Source organism: Myxocyprinus asiaticus, chromosome 16, assembly GCF_019703515.2.
Source record: "Myxocyprinus asiaticus isolate MX2 ecotype Aquarium Trade chromosome 16, UBuf_Myxa_2, whole genome shotgun sequence".
NCBI lineage: Eukaryota > Metazoa > Chordata > Actinopteri > Cypriniformes > Catostomidae > Myxocyprinus > Myxocyprinus asiaticus.
Genome location: NC_059359.1, coordinates 14,447,234 through 14,464,579, shown reverse-complemented (window position 1 = coordinate 14,464,579; position 17,346 = coordinate 14,447,234). Strand labels below are relative to the sequence as shown.

General features: G+C 36.5%; 1 protein-coding gene across 2 annotated transcripts; it reads right to left on the bottom strand.

Moving 5' to 3' along the window:
- Positions 1–2: 2 nt before the first annotated feature.
- LOC127454003 (calbindin-like) lies at positions 3–14,899 on the bottom strand. 2 transcript variants are annotated; one of them, XM_051720901.1, is made up of 11 exons: positions 14,602–14,893; positions 14,235–14,311; positions 9,576–9,650; positions 6,893–6,973; positions 6,329–6,385; positions 5,066–5,143; positions 4,913–4,968; positions 4,779–4,818; positions 4,397–4,450; positions 2,874–2,945; positions 3–276 (listed from the first exon to the last, which is right to left on the bottom strand). In XM_051720901.1, the coding sequence occupies exons 1-11, from the start codon at positions 14,876–14,878 to the stop codon at positions 163–165; spliced, it is 981 nt and encodes a 326-aa protein (XP_051576861.1). In that variant the 5' UTR covers positions 14,879–14,893; the 3' UTR covers positions 3–162. The 2 variants fall into 2 exon arrangements, with proteins under 2 accessions (XP_051576861.1, XP_051576862.1); XM_051720902.1 differs by lacking the exon at positions 9,576–9,650 and having other exon boundaries at positions 14,602–14,899.
- Between the last annotated feature and the right edge of the window lie 2,447 nt (positions 14,900–17,346).

The following is a 17,346-nucleotide window of genomic DNA, read 5'->3' as shown; positions in this document are numbered from 1 at the left end:
AAAGTATGTGCCAATGGTTGCCTGTTTATGTGAAATAAATTTTCTAAATGAAAGAACAGAAATATGCATTAGGTTCTAGATACTTTACACTTCACAGGTGAGCAGAGGAATGGTTCTGGGATGGTGTGAGTATGAAGGGGTGGGTATTGTGGATGGTGGGATTCACATCTCCTCTGCACACAACACTAGTGCTAACTCTGTTCTGTAGAGCTTCCCTCCATCAGACAGGGCCATGATGGCGCTCTTATATGTCGGGATTTTGCTGACTTCTAGAACCTGTCAGAGATAAGAACATCTTAAATGTTTGTACTGTCTACATACACTGATCAGCCACAACATTAAAACCACCTGCCTAATATTGTGTAGGTCCCCCACATGCCGCCAAAATAGCACCAACCCACTTCTCAGAATAGCATTCTGAGACACTATTCTTCTCACCACAGTTGTACAGAGCAGTTATCTGAGTTACCGTAGACATTGTCAGATTGAACCAGTCTGGCCATTCTCTGTTGACCTCTCTCATCAACAAGGCATTTCCCCATCTGGCACCAACAATCATCCATGCGATTATCTCATAAGCCAACCGTGTGGCAGCAGTGCATAAAATCATTCAGATACGGGTCAGGAGCTTCAGTTAATGTTCACATCATCCATCAGAATGGAGAGAAAATGTGATCTCTGTGATTTGGACCGTGGCATGATTGTTGGTGCCAGATGGGCTGGTTTGAGTATTTCTGTAACTGCTGATCTCCTGGGATTTTCACACACAACAGTCTCTAGAATTTACTCAGAATGGTGCTAAAAACAAAAAACATCCAGTGAGCGGCAGTTCTGTGGACGGAAATAACTTGTTGATGAGGGAGGTCAACAGAGAATGGCCAGACTGGTTTGAACTGACAAAGTCTACGGTAACTCAGATAACTGCTCTGGGCTGCATTTCCCAATAACAATCGATCATAGCGGTTAAGAGCGTTTTCTAGGACCAATTTTACGAACGTTCCTTATTTTTTTACGTGCGTTTCCCAAAATTGTACTTAACATAAACGTGCGAGGACATGCTTTAAGTGCTACTTAAGAGAGTTGCTGTCCTGTGACAGTGCTGAAATGTGACCGTATAGTGCTGCTCATCATTGTAACTATTATATTTGTGCAATAACTTTTCAATTTGTAATTTACCTTGCAAAATTTTGTTTTACATTTTTTTCTTAAATATTCGACCTAATTAACTGCTTATTTACATATTGTTTTTACAATCATTTTGTGCAGAACAATCTTTTTCTTTTACACAATCTGCTTCCATAATCAGTTCATCATTTGTAATATTTCGTTTTCAAATTCCTCTCGATATGAAAGCTTCCAGGAATACTGAAGACAGTGGAGGCCCTGTGTGTTGATCCTGCTAATTAAAAGCATTCACTGAATATTATTCCGTGTATAAGGAGACGTTTAGAAGATGCGCTTTATGGACTTTCACCAATAAAACGGATCTGCTCTACTTCCAAAAGTGATAACGGTGATTTTAATGCTGCATGTGCGGTGCTACGCAACTTGTAGTGCTGGCGAGAGAGCCTTTGGGTGTCAGAGAGAAAGAGGAGACGAGGATGAAAGCGTCTGCCAAATAAATTTAGGATGATGAGCAAATGTATACGGATGATTTTCATGCACGGCAGCAAGTTAATAACTTTTGGAAAAAGACGGTGTGGTTATTTCAAGGAGCACAATACTTGTTGACCCCTCTCTAAACATAGCATTTATAGTTGTGACCATAAAGCTCTATTTTGGTCTCGTCACTCCAAATTACAGTGTGCCAGAAGCTGTGAGGTGTGTCAAGGTGTTGTCGGGCATATTGTAACTGGGCTTTTTTTGTGGCATTGGCTTCTTTCTGGCAACTCGACCATGCAGCTCATTTTTGTTCAAGTATCGTCTTATTGTGCTCCTTGAAACAACCACACCGTCTTTTTCCAGAGCAGCCTTTATTTTTCCTGAGGTTACCTGTGGGTTTTTCTTTGTATCCTGAATGATTCTTCTGGCAGCTGTGGCTGAAATCTTTCTTGGTCTAGCTGACCTTGGCTTGGTACCAAGAGATCCCCAAATTTTCCACTTCTTAATAAGTGATTGAACAGTACTAACTGGCATTTTCAAGGCTTTGGATATCTTTTTATATCCTTTTCCATCTTTATAAAGTTCCATTACCTTGTTACGCATGTCTTTTGACAGTTCTTTTCTGCTCCCCATGGCTCAGTATCTAGCCTGCTCAGTGCATCCACATGAGAGCAAACAAACTCATTGACTATTTATACACAGACACTAACTGCAATTTAAAAAGCCACAGGTGTGGGAAATTAACCTTTAATTGCCATTTAAACCTGTGTGTGTCACCTTGTGTGTCTGTAACAAGGCCAAACATTCAAGGGTATGTAAACTTTTGATCAGGGCCATTTGGGTGATTTCTGTTATCATTATGATTTAAAAAGGAGCCAAACAACTATGTGATAATAAATGGCTTCATATGATTACTATCCTTAAATAAAAGACAGTTTTTTTGCATGATCAGTCATATTTTCAAAATCAATGCCAAAATTTCACAATTTCTGCCAGGGTATGCAAACTTTTGAGCACAACTGTATGTATCCTTTGAATTAAGCCAAGAGGTCAGTGTGTGACGCTTACATTTTCTATTGGTCTCATGTCCTCTCGTCATGCAGATTTGCAGTTTAGAGTTCACCGAACTTGAACTTTGGTACGCAGTGTCATACAAAATTCCTTCGCATGATCTTGCGTTTCCGGTCTCCCATGTACGGATGCAATTGATTGTGAGTAAATGGAGCTCAAAATGTAGTGTGACACCCCTTTATGGGTTTTTAGAGGCATACCTTATTGTTCTTCTCGCAAAGGTCTTTGAGAAGGGCATCAAGCTCATTTTCATCCATGTAACCGTTCCTGTCCTGAGAGAGGAGGAGAGCATAGTGACCATTAACAAGGATAGATGTGTGACATCTGCTGCGGAAATTCAGCGTCATGCCACTTTACCATCATTTCCTGTAATCTTTATTCTGACATTAGGGATGCCTCGTGCAATGTTCTCCAGAAAGAGATTGAAAATCAGGGCATTGAGGATTGGTTTTGCACACAGAGTCAATGCAATGACATGCTGGGTCTCAGGGCGCACATTTGGCGCTCTGAAGAAATAACAACCGGAGAAAGTGGGCCTATAACCTCAGATGGCTTGAGACTTTTATATAACCTCCTGAAAGGGCAATATACTTTTATGTGTTGCCTTTGGTAAAATGTATAGAAATAGTTCACCCAAAAAATTTAAATTCTGTCATCATTTACTTGCCCGCCATGGAACACAAAGGGAGGTGGTTAGTAAATGTTAACACAGTACAAGATTTTCAGTGAATAATTACTTAAATTTCAGTCTGTTCCTCACACAAAGCTATCATATGGCTTCAGAAGTTTTTAAATATAGTGCATGAGCCATATAGACTTTTTTATGGTGCTCTTTTTTTATCTATTTATATATATATATATATATAGCTAGACGGCCCCAGTACCCATCCAATTGTAAGGAAGAAAACAATGTGAATATTCTTCAAAATGTCTCCATTTTTGTTCCACAGACAGGAGAAAATCATGAAGGTTTGGAATGACATGAGAGTTAAAAAAAATAATGACATAATTTTCCTTTTTGGATGAATTATACCTTTAACTGTTTATGCCCAATGATCAGTTGTATCTCATTTTGATCATTTTAGCATATTCAAAAATTGACTAATATACATAAATACAACATTACATAATTTTAGGAGGCATCTAGGCATAAAAAGAGAATAAGCCAATCCAGTAAATCAGTGTAACTGTGGTGTCCACCTTATGTCACCTCTAAATGAGCTGCTGAAAGATCAGTCTGCATTGTCTCACCACAAACAGCATGTGGCAAAATCACAGGCCTGCTAAATACAGACCAGCAAAATGCCTCATAGCTTTGATATTGAGCATATGCTACCTTCTCTGTGTTTTCAAATGTGTGTTTGAGCCTGTCTCCCTGCGAGTTAGGAATCTGAACCTGCCAATCAATAAAGATCAGGGGTGCTGTCATCAGTACTGAAGTACCATTCAGGGACACAGTAATCCATTACAATAGAGCCTTGGCCAAGGAGGTGATACCATAGCTATAGAGAGCACTGTCTTTGCATATTACTTACTGCTTTTCTCAATCCTTAAATGAACACACTCTTGCTGATCTATGCACACTTGGATGTTCATAAAATCAAGCAGCAATAGGTTTGGATTTGAATTGTTTCAACGTTACCATTGCCAAGCACAGAGGATTTTGATTATTAGATCATAAGAATTAGTGACTGATCAATACAGCTATTTTCTATGGACTTACCTGATCATATAACTCAAAAATCTTGTTGAACTCTTTTCTGGCCATTGTAACACCCTGATGAAAAGATGTAAACAATTTGTTCAGTTCTGGGTAAGGGTAAATCCAGGCAGGGTGTTTATGGGTTAAAGTATTAGTTCAAACAAAAATAAAAATTCTGTCATCATTTACACAGCCTTGTGTAGTTCCAAACCCGAATGACTTTCTTTCTTCCATGGAACACAAAAGGACATTTTAGGGATAGTGTTAGGGGTTGACAACCTCATTCATCATTCACTTTTATGGTATGGATAAAACATGCAATGCAATTTAATGGAACAACATGAGGGTAAGTAAATGATGACAGAATTTTCATTTTTGGGTATCTTTATTTCTTAAGACAGACCTGAAATTTTAGTAGAAAGTTCTCCTGGTCTGGTAACAGCCTGTTTAAAAATAAGAGGTGCCAAATTTCCAGTTGAAATATCCAAGTTAAAAGCCAACAATAAAAATTCATTTTGGAATTGCAAGCTCACTAACCTTGCCATTTCTGACAGACATAATTTCCCATCTTTATTTGAATCGAAAATTTTCAGCTGGAAAAATGAAAGCAACATTTATACTCTCAAAATGGGAAAGCTCACCTAGGTGACACAAAACAGACTTATCTGTTGAGCTTTGAGGCTCTCTTACCGTAGTCAGTGTGTATTCTTCTAATTTCTTTTCATCATATGGTTTTTTGGCTTTCTGAAGCAGGTCTTTCAAAAAGTTCTGCATAAGAAAACAATTTTAGACTGTGAAATGACATGACTTATGGACTGGTAATACATTTTCTTGGAGTTTAACCAAAGATATAAGTTCTGTGTGCCTTGTTATATTTGGTTTTATATAGAGGGTTTGTCCCCAAAAGGCAACATCCATCCTTCACAGGCCTCTCAACAAATTCCTCATCCTGATGGAGGGTCCATTAGTAGTCCAAAAGCGGTCCAGTGTTGATAGATTGCACTCATCAAATCACTGACTGTAAATATGGCAGCTGTTCAAAGAAACCTCTGACCATTTTCATTTCAATTGTGCACTGTGCTTGTTTAGTTCTGTGGTGCACAGACCCCTTTGAGGGGTGCATTTAGTTAATACAGTAGTGTAGGTTTTGAAATCAAGCTTTGACTATGACTGACCCAGTCATGAATCAGTTTCACACATTCTGGACTACTGTAGCTTTGAGATGCATCCTGAGGCAATCTAAAGATGATTATTATGTAATTATTTAAAGAGATAGTTCACCCAAAATGTAAAATTCTCTCATTTACTCACTTTCATACCATCCCAGATGTGTATGACTTTTCTGCTGAAGTCAAACAAAGCTTTTTAGAAGAATATCTCAGCTTTATAGGTCCATATAATGCAAGTGAATGGTGACCAGACAGTTTAAGTTTCAAAAATCACATAAAGGCTGCAGAAAAGTAATCCATAATATCCACATATTAAACCAGTGGTTTAATCCACATCTTTGCAATCACTTGTTCGATTCAGTGATGCAATCACTTTAGGTGAGAAACAAATCAATATTTCAATCCTTTTTTACTATAAATCTCCCATTTCACTTGAGATTTATAGTAACAAGGAACTGAAATATTGATTTGATTCTGACCCACACCTATTATATACTTTAGCTTCTGAATAAATAGATTTAACCTCTGAAGTCTTAGGTATTACTTTTATGCTGCTTTTGAATGATTATGAGTCTGGTCACCATTCACTTACATTGTATGGACCTACAGAGCTGAAATATTCTTCAAAAAATCTTTGTTTGTGTTTTACAGAAGAAAGAAAATCATAGACATCTGGGATGACACAAGGGTGAGTAAATGATGAGATAATTTTCATTTTTGAAAAGTGACATACAGTAGGATCACAAGAACTTTGTATCAGATTGATACTTCATGATTTTTTCACCTTAAGTTCATCAGCTTCAATGTATCCACTGTGATCAGCATCATAATTTCTCCACGCCTGTGGTGGAAACAAATAACACACAGCACAAAACTGAATCTTGTCTTCAGTGTTTATTCTGTATTTAAATGTACATGGCACGAGAGGATTATCTTTATATATATATATATACTTATATATATATATATATATATATATATATATATATATATATATATATATATAAATATATACACACTGTATATATATATATATAGCCTATATGTTTAGCTAAAAAATTTTCGTGAAAGCTGTGATGGTTAAAAAAAGCTAACAGCCTAAGCTGGTTTCTGGTTTTAGCTGGTCTAGTTGGTCTCCCAGCCTGGCAAAGCTGGTACTCAGCTGATTTAGCTGAAAAGCACTCAAATCCTTTCAAACACTAGTAAACAGACCAGCCTTATCAGGCTGGGAGACCAGCTTAAACCAGCAAACCACATTAGGCTGGTTTAAGCTGTTTTTCCAGCAGGGATTTCCAAAAAAAAAAAAGAAAGGAAAAAAAAAAAAGAAAAGAAAAACCTCAATAGATACCTCCATAAATTCTGCACAGGACTTTAGCTGTTGTCTGAAAAATAGCAAGAAGTTTTCCTCTGTTGGTAGTATTTGTACCAGCTGGAAAAGAGGTGAAGAGAAAGATCCAGTCAACTTACAAAACATATTTTAGTATGCACTTTTGCATGGTTATTCCAATGGAAAAGACAGGATAGTTGTGTCAGCTATGAAGAGATGTCAATTTATGAAGTGTCAAAGGCTGCTGGATCTCTGCTGGACCTAATGTCTCTAAAATTATGCTCCACAGAGAGCTGCTGACAGCAGAACTGATTGCCATAAATCCACATGCTTTCACCACTGTAAACATGTTATGGATTGGAGTTTTCTGGGATTATGTTTTGATAGTCAAATTTTGCCAAAGCCAATTTTGTACGGAATACATTTAAGACTGCATTCACATTGAAATTGAATGTGACCTTGGCATGTGGTGTGAATGTAGTCTGTTTTTGTATGGAAAGCATTTCAGAAATTAACAACAACAACAAAAAATATATATTGTCCTCTGGTGAATCAATACAGCAATAAAACAGCATTTGCCAAATGCTGAGTTATGTCAACATGCCAAACCTCTCCTATTTTGGGAAGTTAGACACTACAGATTGTGACCACACTAGAACAGGCCATAAAATATTGCTGGGGCTAGGCACTTGGATCATGAGACAAGCCCTCTTTAAATCTTGTTAAATAATTTAAATCTAAAAATCTCATTAAAGGTATAGTTCACCCAAAAATGAAAATGTTCTCATTATTGACTCACCCTCATGCCATCCCAGAAGTGTATGATTTTCTTCTGCAGAACACAACAAAGATTTTTTGAATTTCTGCATTTCAGCTCTGTAATACATACAGTAAATGGTAAAAAAAAAAAAAAAAACTTTGAAGCTCCAAAAAGCACATAAAGGCAGCATAAAACTAATCCATACACAGGGTTGGGAGGGTTACCTTTGAAATGTATTCCACTATAGATTACAGAATACATGCTGTAAAATGTAATTTGTTACGTATTCCGTTAGATTACTCAAGGTCAGTAATGTATTCTAAATACTTTGGATTATTTCTTCAGCACTGGTAGATTTTTTTCACTTGTTTTAACTATAAAAACTCTGCCAGTACAGTAAGACAAAATACACATGTTAAAAATACATTCTCAGGGCCCTGGGTAGCTCAGCGAGTAGTGACGCTGACTATCACACCTGGAGTCGCAAGTTCAAATCCAGGGTGTGCTGACTGACTCCAGCCAGGTCTCCTAAGCAAACAAATTGGCCCGGTTGCTAGGGAGGGTAAAGTCACATGGGGTAACCTCCTCGTGGTCGCGATTAGTGGTTCTCGCTCTCAATGGGGCACGTAGTAAGTTGTGCGTGGATCGCAAAGAGTAGCATGAGCCTCCATATGCTGTGAGTCTCGCGGTGTCATGCACAATGAGCCACGTGATAAGATGCGCGGATTGACTGTCTCAGAAGCGGAGGCAACTGAGACTTGTCCTCCACCACCGAGAGTAACCGTGCCACCACGAGAACCTACTAAGTAGTGGGAACTGGGCATTCCAAATTGGGAGAAAAGGGGATAAAAAAAAAAAACAATTAAAAAAAAATACATTCTCTGAAAAACCAGAATGCAGTGTTGTTTCTAAAATAAGATCAATCAAATTGATCTTGTTTTAAGGATTTTAGGTATTTTACAGGAACAATACAAAAATTATTATCAAGAATACGATTTTTCCCTAATATCAAAGGGATTAATAGAAAAAATGAAATTATGATCCAACATGAATTTTCTTGTGCCTGGTAACATGTGCATGTAAAATGGCTAGAAATAGCATTTTAGCTTAGCGTAAAGCTGACAATTTACACAAGGTTTATTTCTATTTCTTCTGCTCCAAACTTATGTAACACATCATAAGAAAGTGTTTCGCCGCTGTTCAAATGCACTTTGGATTGCATCATTTATATGGATAAATGTTTTCCATCTGAAAGGACTACATATTAAATGAAACAAATGACAATAAATTGCAAAGTAATCTCTTCAGTAATCAAAATACTTTTTGAATGTAACTGTATTCTGATTACCAATGATTTAAATTGTAACTGTAGTGGAATACAGTTACTTATATTTTGTATTTTAAATACGTAATCCCGTTACTTGTATTCCGTTACTCCCCAACCCTTTCCATACAACTCCAGTGGTTAAATCTATATCTTTGGAAGCGATATAATTCAAAAGTCAATTTAAACTATAAATCCTGCTCCCTGCCCAGTAGGTGGGGATGTGCACGAAGAATGCAAATCTCCAAAAGCAAAAGAAGAATGTAAAAGTGGAGATTGATAGTAAAAAAGAACTTAAATATTGATCACTCAAACCTATCATATCACTTCTGAAGATATAGATTTAAACACTGGTGTCATATGGATTACTTTTATGTAGACTTTATGTGCTTTTTTGAGCTTCAAAGTTTTGGTCACCATACACTTGCGTTGTATGGACCTACAGAGCTGAAATATCCTAAAAATCTTTGTTTGTTTTCAGCAGAAAAGTCATACACATCTGGGATGGTATGAGGGTGAGTAAATGATGAAATAATTTTCATTTTTGTGAGAACTATTTCTTTAAAACTTTATTTTATCAGTGCTAAATAGGCATGACATAGCATAGTGTGTTATCTTACCTCAATGATACCTATTTTCCCATCAGCATTTTGCTCATATTTCTCCACAAAAGCTTTCATTTTGTCTGTTAGTTCCTGAAAATCAATAAAGAGACACTCCTAAATGGCATATTGTGCATCTTTTTGTCATTCCCAAAAAAAAAACAACAACAACAACAAACAAAAAAAATCAGCTATAATCATGTTCCCAGCAGTTACAATCCATTTACTACAGAATGTGAAGTTTAGGGATGATTTGTGTTTCCTTTTGCAAAGCCAGTGAAGTGTAAGGAAACAAATACTCAAATACAATCAGATGAGGTGTGCTGTTATCTTCTTCCCTCACTGCACAATGCTGATTGTGTTTTCATACTGCTCTGCATACAATCGTGAGGAGCTTCCTTTTCTCTAAAAACGGGCCTCGGTAATGGAGTACTGTCTTACTGTAAAGGATGCGGAGCAGTGACTGTGCAAAAATACTTGAATCAGGTTGAAATCATGTGACCTAATATCCTCAAGCAGGCATCTCTGCAAACATTCTGAGAAAGCATCTATAAACAGCACACTTTTAAATTGAGTATACTGAAATATCATGTAAAATAAACCCCACTGTGGTTGCTTAAGTACATTATATTCGGACATAGCCAAGCTGAAAAGACCAGCTCAGACCAACATCAGTTCCCATGCTTGTCCATGCTGGTTAGTGCTGGTTTGTTGGTGGACCATCAAAGCCAAGCTGTTCACCATTAAAACTTAGCTGGCACAGCTGATCAACCAGCATGTTCTGATAAAGCTAGTCGACCAAGGAAATCTAGCTGGTTAAGCTAGGTAAGAAGCCAGGAAGAAACACCGGTACACCAGCATCCTAAACTGGGACCAGCATCCAAACAACATCATATGCTGTATATAAACATAAGAACCAATGTGTGTGTCTATTCTGATTTATGTATTATAATTTACTTTCTCAAATCTGATCTATTGAAGCATTAATTACTTATATCAAGTTTTTGTCAGGATCCTCCATGCTCTTCATTCATCAGCCCCCAACCTTTTCCCCAACCCCAACTGATGATGATAATCAAGATGATTAATGACCTAGAATTGTGAAACACTCTTTCATTTAATTGACAAATTCCATGTGGTCTGTTGAAAAGGTCCGTTGATTAATTGCACAACCATCCTGAAATCCATTTCCTTTTGCTCTATGCTTTTCATCTCAAAAAAAGATTTTTGCAAATCTTCATCTCTTGTGAAGTGTACATAATTTTAAACATAATTTTCAAAGGTACTCTTCCTTTATGTATATGCAAAACTTTTTTTAATTAGGGAAAAATTACTGAATGCACCTTTCAAAAAATAAAAATAAAAAAAAGAATATATATATATATATATATACAGTCAATAATTACATAATTTGCTTATAGGGCCATTAATAAACACATTGTCATAGGTACGCTTTTACAATATGATATTTTCAGCAGAACACTATTTAGCATGAATCATCTACTGCAAGATCACACTTCATAAGCAAAAACTTGTATTGAAAAACGTTATCACAGAGCAAGGGAATTATTTTCTCAACTTCCTTCAACTCATTTCAAAAGTCGACTGCTCAGTGTCTTGTTCTTATCAAATCAACACATGTATCAGTATTCAAAAAGATTTGGTGGCAAACCTGAGTTAAGGTCGACACAGATAACAGGATTAAATTAAACCTGGACACATGCACAGTCTAGAAGTAAAGCCTGAATAAATTAAATTTTTATAAGCAGGGGCCCATGACAGACATTTAGGGACTGTTAAAAAACAAAACAAAACTGTGACATCATTAGAGGTGTGAAATAACCCAGTGGTTGTGTTTCCTCAGGCCTGACACAGTCCATCACCTCCTCTTGATGCCTAAAAGCTTAATAGGACCTGTAACTCATTGGCATAAGAATCTCAGTGATGCAATGGCACTGGACACTACCTCTGGGGAAACATAGAGTAATAGAAAGCCACTTTACAATTTCAGACCAACAGAGTGCAACAGTGACCATCCAGTGCTGACTACTGTTGACTTCTAGTTATATCAGGACTCAGGATGATTGAAATGAATACGAATGAAGAGATATTTAGATAATTTGGCATAAGCCCCATCCTACGGTTCAGAGCTCAGATACTTGCTCGAACCATCAGATCCTTCTGGAAGGCAAAGACGGCAGGGGAGAGCAGCTTACTCCTTAGGCAGGACGGGACCTAAACCTGTGGTGATGAGGTGGTGGGGGGTAAAAACAATGAGGCATTACATGCGATGAAGGCAGCTGTTTGAGCTTATAAAGCAGAGGCTGGATTGTGATTGGATGAGATGCCTGACTGAATGAAAGCATAAAGACCACAAGTCTTCCTGCTAGAACTAACACTTACACTTACATTTCCAGAAGTATTTTTCACATTCATCTTCTCCAAAAAATTCTTCAATAAAGAGTTCTAAACCATGAACCAAATCAATCAGCACCGAGATGAATCACAACATTACAAACTTTGATTTGAAGCAAAAAAATCAGTTTGAAAATCAGACAAAGAGACAAAGGTACAAGAATATTTTAATTAAAAAAGTGTTCATTTTAAAAGTAACAGCCATTTGGTGGATCAAAAGAGACGTTCTCAACAGGATTATTGGTGCTCAAGTTTTTCAGCAGGAATTTGGCTATAAAAAACAATTTTTATTTTTAATGAAATTGAAATCACAGTGACTTGTGGCTTTACAGAAGCATATCATCACTTAACAACCTTGAAGCTCATGGTAGGTCTATGTTGAAGTTTTTATAAGTTATCATTTTAAATATTTTTTTTTCTATGCAAAACAATCTATGGTATTTTTACTTCCTGTTTCTGATGGTATATTGTACACCTGTTTATCTAACTAGTTCTGCCAGTAGTCATTAATCCTTGAGGATATTTGCCTTGCATCACCTGCACAATGCAAGTGGTGTTGAGGATAAAGCACCAAGCTAGAAATGGAAAGGTTGCTGGATCGAGTTCCATAAGCCATCAATCATCATTGTGCCCATGAGGAAGGCAATTAATCTACAGGTTGCTCCTAAGGGAGTTGCCCTGTACAATGTAAGTTGTGTTGGATAAAAGTGTCTGCTAAGTGACTACTTAAACTTAAAGGGCTAGTTCACCCAAAAATGAAAATTTACTCACCCTCATCACAGATGTGTATGACTTTCTTTCTTCTGCAGAACACAAACAAAGATTTTTAGAATAAAATCTCTGCTCTGTTGGTCCTTACAATGCAAGTGAATGGTGACCAGACCTTTGTAGCTCCAAAAATCACATAAAGGTCACATGAAAGTAATCCATAAGACTCCAGTGGTTAAATCCATATCTTCAGAAGTGAAATGATAGGTGTGGCTGAGAAATAGGTTAATGTTTAAATCCTTTTTTACCGTAAATCTACACTTTCACTTTCAAAATGTGAAAGAATGTGAAAGTCAAATGTCTGGTCACCATTCACTTGCATTGTAAGGACCAACAGAGCTCATATATTCTAAAAATCTTCGTTTGTGTTCTGCAGAAGAAAGAAAGTCATACACATCTGGGATGGCATGAGGGTGAGTAAATGATGAGAGAATTTTCATTTTTGGGTGAACTATACCTTTAATGATGGAATCTACCCAAACCTCAAATAGCATTAAGACATTCTTTACAATCATTCAGCCATAAATAATTCAGCATTTTTAAAAAAATTTTTTTTTTTTTTACTATTTTTCTGCTTTTTGGCCCTCTTACAGTATCTATGTTGTTTGCTTGGCAATTTCAACAGAAAGTGTACTTTCCAGACAAAAACAACTGTCTTTCAAACCAGTCTAATAAGTTTCATCCAAGGTCATTCCACTACATAAAGTCTTCATGCAATTCCCTTCAATAACGCTTATAAAAGGTTCTTTCATCTTTGTTTTCAGAACACAGCACTTTGCTGTTCTCTTATAGATAACAGCATAACAACCACATAATTGCAACTACAGAGAGCTGCAGTTTTTGTAAAGCAAACACAAATGAGGGTTTATGCTCTATGAAGCAGATGAGATACAGATGGGGAGACAGACTGACTCTAGCATGCTGACTGAGACAGACTGGGACAAAGTCTCTGTCCTTTTTCAATTGTCCTCTCTCAGTGTATCTTTAACTGGTTTTAGAATAAGCTACTCAATCATATGCTACTGATAAGTAGGAATCCATCATCTTGATTATAAATGTTAGCTTTGAGACATACAGTATACCGTATATGTGTGCATTAAGCTACTATAATTACAGTACAATTTACAATACAATTGTAGAAATTCCTACAATTAGGAAGCAATGTCTTTTCAAAAGGTCACATAGTGACTGCGGCACTCATTTTGCTGAATCAAAATGAGATCCATTTAGATGACTTTTGTAAGCACCTCACAAAAACATGCACTCGTTTGATAGATACAGTAGATAGATAGATAGATAGATAGATAGATAGATAGATAGATAGATGTAATAGGCTATTATTATCTATATATTTGTATTTCATTAATTATTATTATTTTTTATTGTTTATATGTTTATTTAGTACAGTATCTTTGGGATATCTATCCATGCATGAAATGTCATATCAAATATTGCAGTGTAACATATCAGATGAAAGAAAACTGTGTGACTTACCAGTCCTGCTTGTTTTCGAGCTTGTTGAAGTTCTTTGATAAAATTCTGCAACTCCTTCCCTTCAATATATCCATTACCTGAGAGCATTTATACCCCAAATCAGTGACACAACACAGTTTCAATTCAGAGGAGATGTGCTTTCATCAGTCTGCCAAAAATATATATATTTAAAAATATCTGAAATGGAAATTAATCTTGTGCATTTAATTATTGGGGCAGATGAACTAGACAAAATTTAAAGAAACTTTTGGAAAGCAGTTGCAAGGCAGATGGCAAGAATATTCCATTTTTCTTTTTTTTTTTTTTTTTTTTTTTTTCAAAAAAAATTTCACTTCATGAAATCCACAATATAAAGAAAATAAATTACCATCGTTGTCATAATGATGGAAAATATCCAGGAACTGAGACGCGGAGATCTCTACTCCTTGCAGGTACGCATTTGCCATGTTCTCTCCGTGTTCCGGACACTGATGTTTCGCGGGCTGATGCTGTGACTGCCTCTCTTTGATGTCTCCGGTATTTAACCGGAGTTCCGCCCTCCCCTCTGATGGCAACCGCCCAGCACACCTCCGTCTCGCGCAGCGCAAGTACTGTGCCGCACACTCACATGAGTTACTGCTGAGCTGCACAGATGTGAGACGCATTTCAATCAGGACTTGTTCTTCACGCGCTGATATCACAGATATCAATAAAGTAATATGCTATTATAAATCTAAATAGGAACATCTGGCCACAGAAAATAAATAAATAATTATAATAATAATTTGACAATCTGGCATGCATGGAGTGCGGTGTAGATCAGTTTTGGTCAGTGGGCAAAATGTTCACTTCTGCTCCAGCCATCAGGATAATAAAATGTATCCTTCATGCATCCTAGAATTGCTTTCTTCTTGGACCTTTTTACAGCTATGCGGGTTGAGGAAATACCGTAAACCTTGGAAATGGATTTCAAAAAGCAAAGTGTAGAAAGAAAACTTATGTGAATGGAAAATGGAAAGTAAAAATTTTTTTTAATTATTTGAGCTGTAAAGTTGTTTTTGAATCATCATTTTACAGTCATTTAAGGGTCTTTTTAGTACGTCTTCATGGCAACGAAGTTGTAACATTGGACATATCTTTACACAGAAAAGTTTAGCAAGTGATTTTATCACACTAAAATTATGTTAACTTACATATTGTTTACATTTTGTGTCTATACTTTTGAAACAGTGAGTATTTTCATGTTTACCAGTTGGACCCATTCACTTCCATTGTAAGTGTCTCGCTGTAACCCAGATTTAGCTTTTTTAAGGAACATGAAGTGTCAACGAATCACATTATGCCACAAATGCTTTTGATTGAGTTTAACTTGTACTGAACCCGGAATATTCCTTTAATCTTGTATAAAACCCAAGGTGCATGAAAAATGTGTGGTAGGAATCAAAATAGGTAAACAGCATGTTTCACTATTGCAAATATAGAATAGAATAGAATAGAAAATAATAGAATAGAATAGAATACACTCAGCTGAAAACTGTTAGATAAACCTTACATACCTGAGACAACATGTGGAATTTTGTATTGTATATGTGAAAATGTACAATATACAATAAAGTACAAAATGCTATTCAGTACTAGATGGGTTTTTAGTGTCAGGAAGCTCTTTATGATGAAAGTGGCTGCAAAACAGCAGCACTTAAAACAAGCTTATCTTCACTTTGGATGCTCTGTGTGGTTATCTTTGTATTGAGAATTTACAAAGGTAAACTTGCAATGTAATTACTGTACAGCTCACAGATGCAAAACTCTGTTTAATACAGAAAGCATCACTTATTAGTCTATCATGGCCAAACCCTGTCTACTAATGTGAATTTTTACAACTCTGTACCAGCTGTACACCAAAAGGCCCACTATGGACTTCAGAACTCAAGACAGACCAAGCTTTTGTGTGAATGCATTGTGTAGAGCACACCTGAATTTATGGAAATATATTTCCATTTGCCTCCACAAAAATCATTCCCTAGTTTAGTCTTTTGTTTGTTTTCATTCCTTTTCTCTTGTTTATAGAACATTAATTCATAAAGATGAGCAACGACCCGGTTTATAATTGCCCTCCATATGTTTTTAATGAGGCTCCCCTCTAGACAATTGACTGCTGGGTCTCTGGTTCTCTTGTCATGGCATCCTGCTTGGCAGGTAGGCAGCAGACACACAGATAGATGGACAGTTCACTACACTGCCACCCTCATGCAATTATAATCCTCCCTGGAAGTCTGGCAGAGTGGGTAAAATGAGCTTAAATTAGACTACAGTACATGGTGCTACAGTATGGTGTATACAGATGTTTACGTGTTACTGAAATCTGAGGTTTCTTTTGGAAAGATGTTCTTTTGGACCTAGAACCTAAAACATTAGTGGTTCAAATCCCAGAATTGAAATTACAAAGTCCTAATCAACCTACTGTTGTGACTGTAATGCAATAATAATCTCTCTTTGTCCATAGTGGAGCTTCAAAGAGTGTCATGCATTTATTGCCCTTTATGAAACACTCCAGCTGTGTATTGTTGTGAGGAGCTTACATCACACTCTGACCAGTTAACAGTGGCACCTGCACATGTAAACAATTAATCTACAGCTCAGATGCTGGAATACAACAACTACCTGATACCTCCAATCAGACTGTTTGTTTTTATTGAAAACTTCATAAGTCTTTGTTAAACTGTGCACTATATGCTTACTGGATATGGAAAGGAACTGATCTATCATTCTAATATGTATGATCTATATAATATTCTAATGTGATGGAAGATTATAGTGATTAATATTTAAATTTAGATTCATGTTATGATTCAAGGTTTTTACATTATTTTGGCCTAACTCTGTCATGCCACCTTCCAGACCCCTTGTGTACAACATTTTCTGGTATTTTCATTCTGGAACGTTAAAAGTCATTTTCTTGCAAACATTTTATCTCTACTATTTCCAAACCCTAAAGGAAGGTTTTGCCAGTTCCTAATAGTTTTTAACAGCAGCCATACAGTTTTGTGTAGCAAATAACTATGCATAATTGGTCTAGGAGCACATTTTGAAAACACACAAAAAAGATGCCTCAGTGTTATTCATGGAACAATTT

Bases quoted from the DNA above. Each gene is read 5' to 3' on its own strand.
- LOC127454003 (XM_051720901.1), bottom strand. From the start codon at position 14,878: ATGCGTCTCACATCTGTGCAGCTCAGCAGTAACTCATGTGAGTGTGCG. The intron at 4,819-4,912 runs GTTAGTGAGCTT...ATTTTTAAACAG, and splicing joins TGTCTGTCAGAAATGGCAAG to GCTGTTACCAGACCAGGAGA. The intron at 277-2,873 runs GTATGCCTCTAA...TATCTCTGACAG, and splicing joins TTTGCGAGAAGAACAATAAG to GTTCTAGAAGTCAGCAAAAT.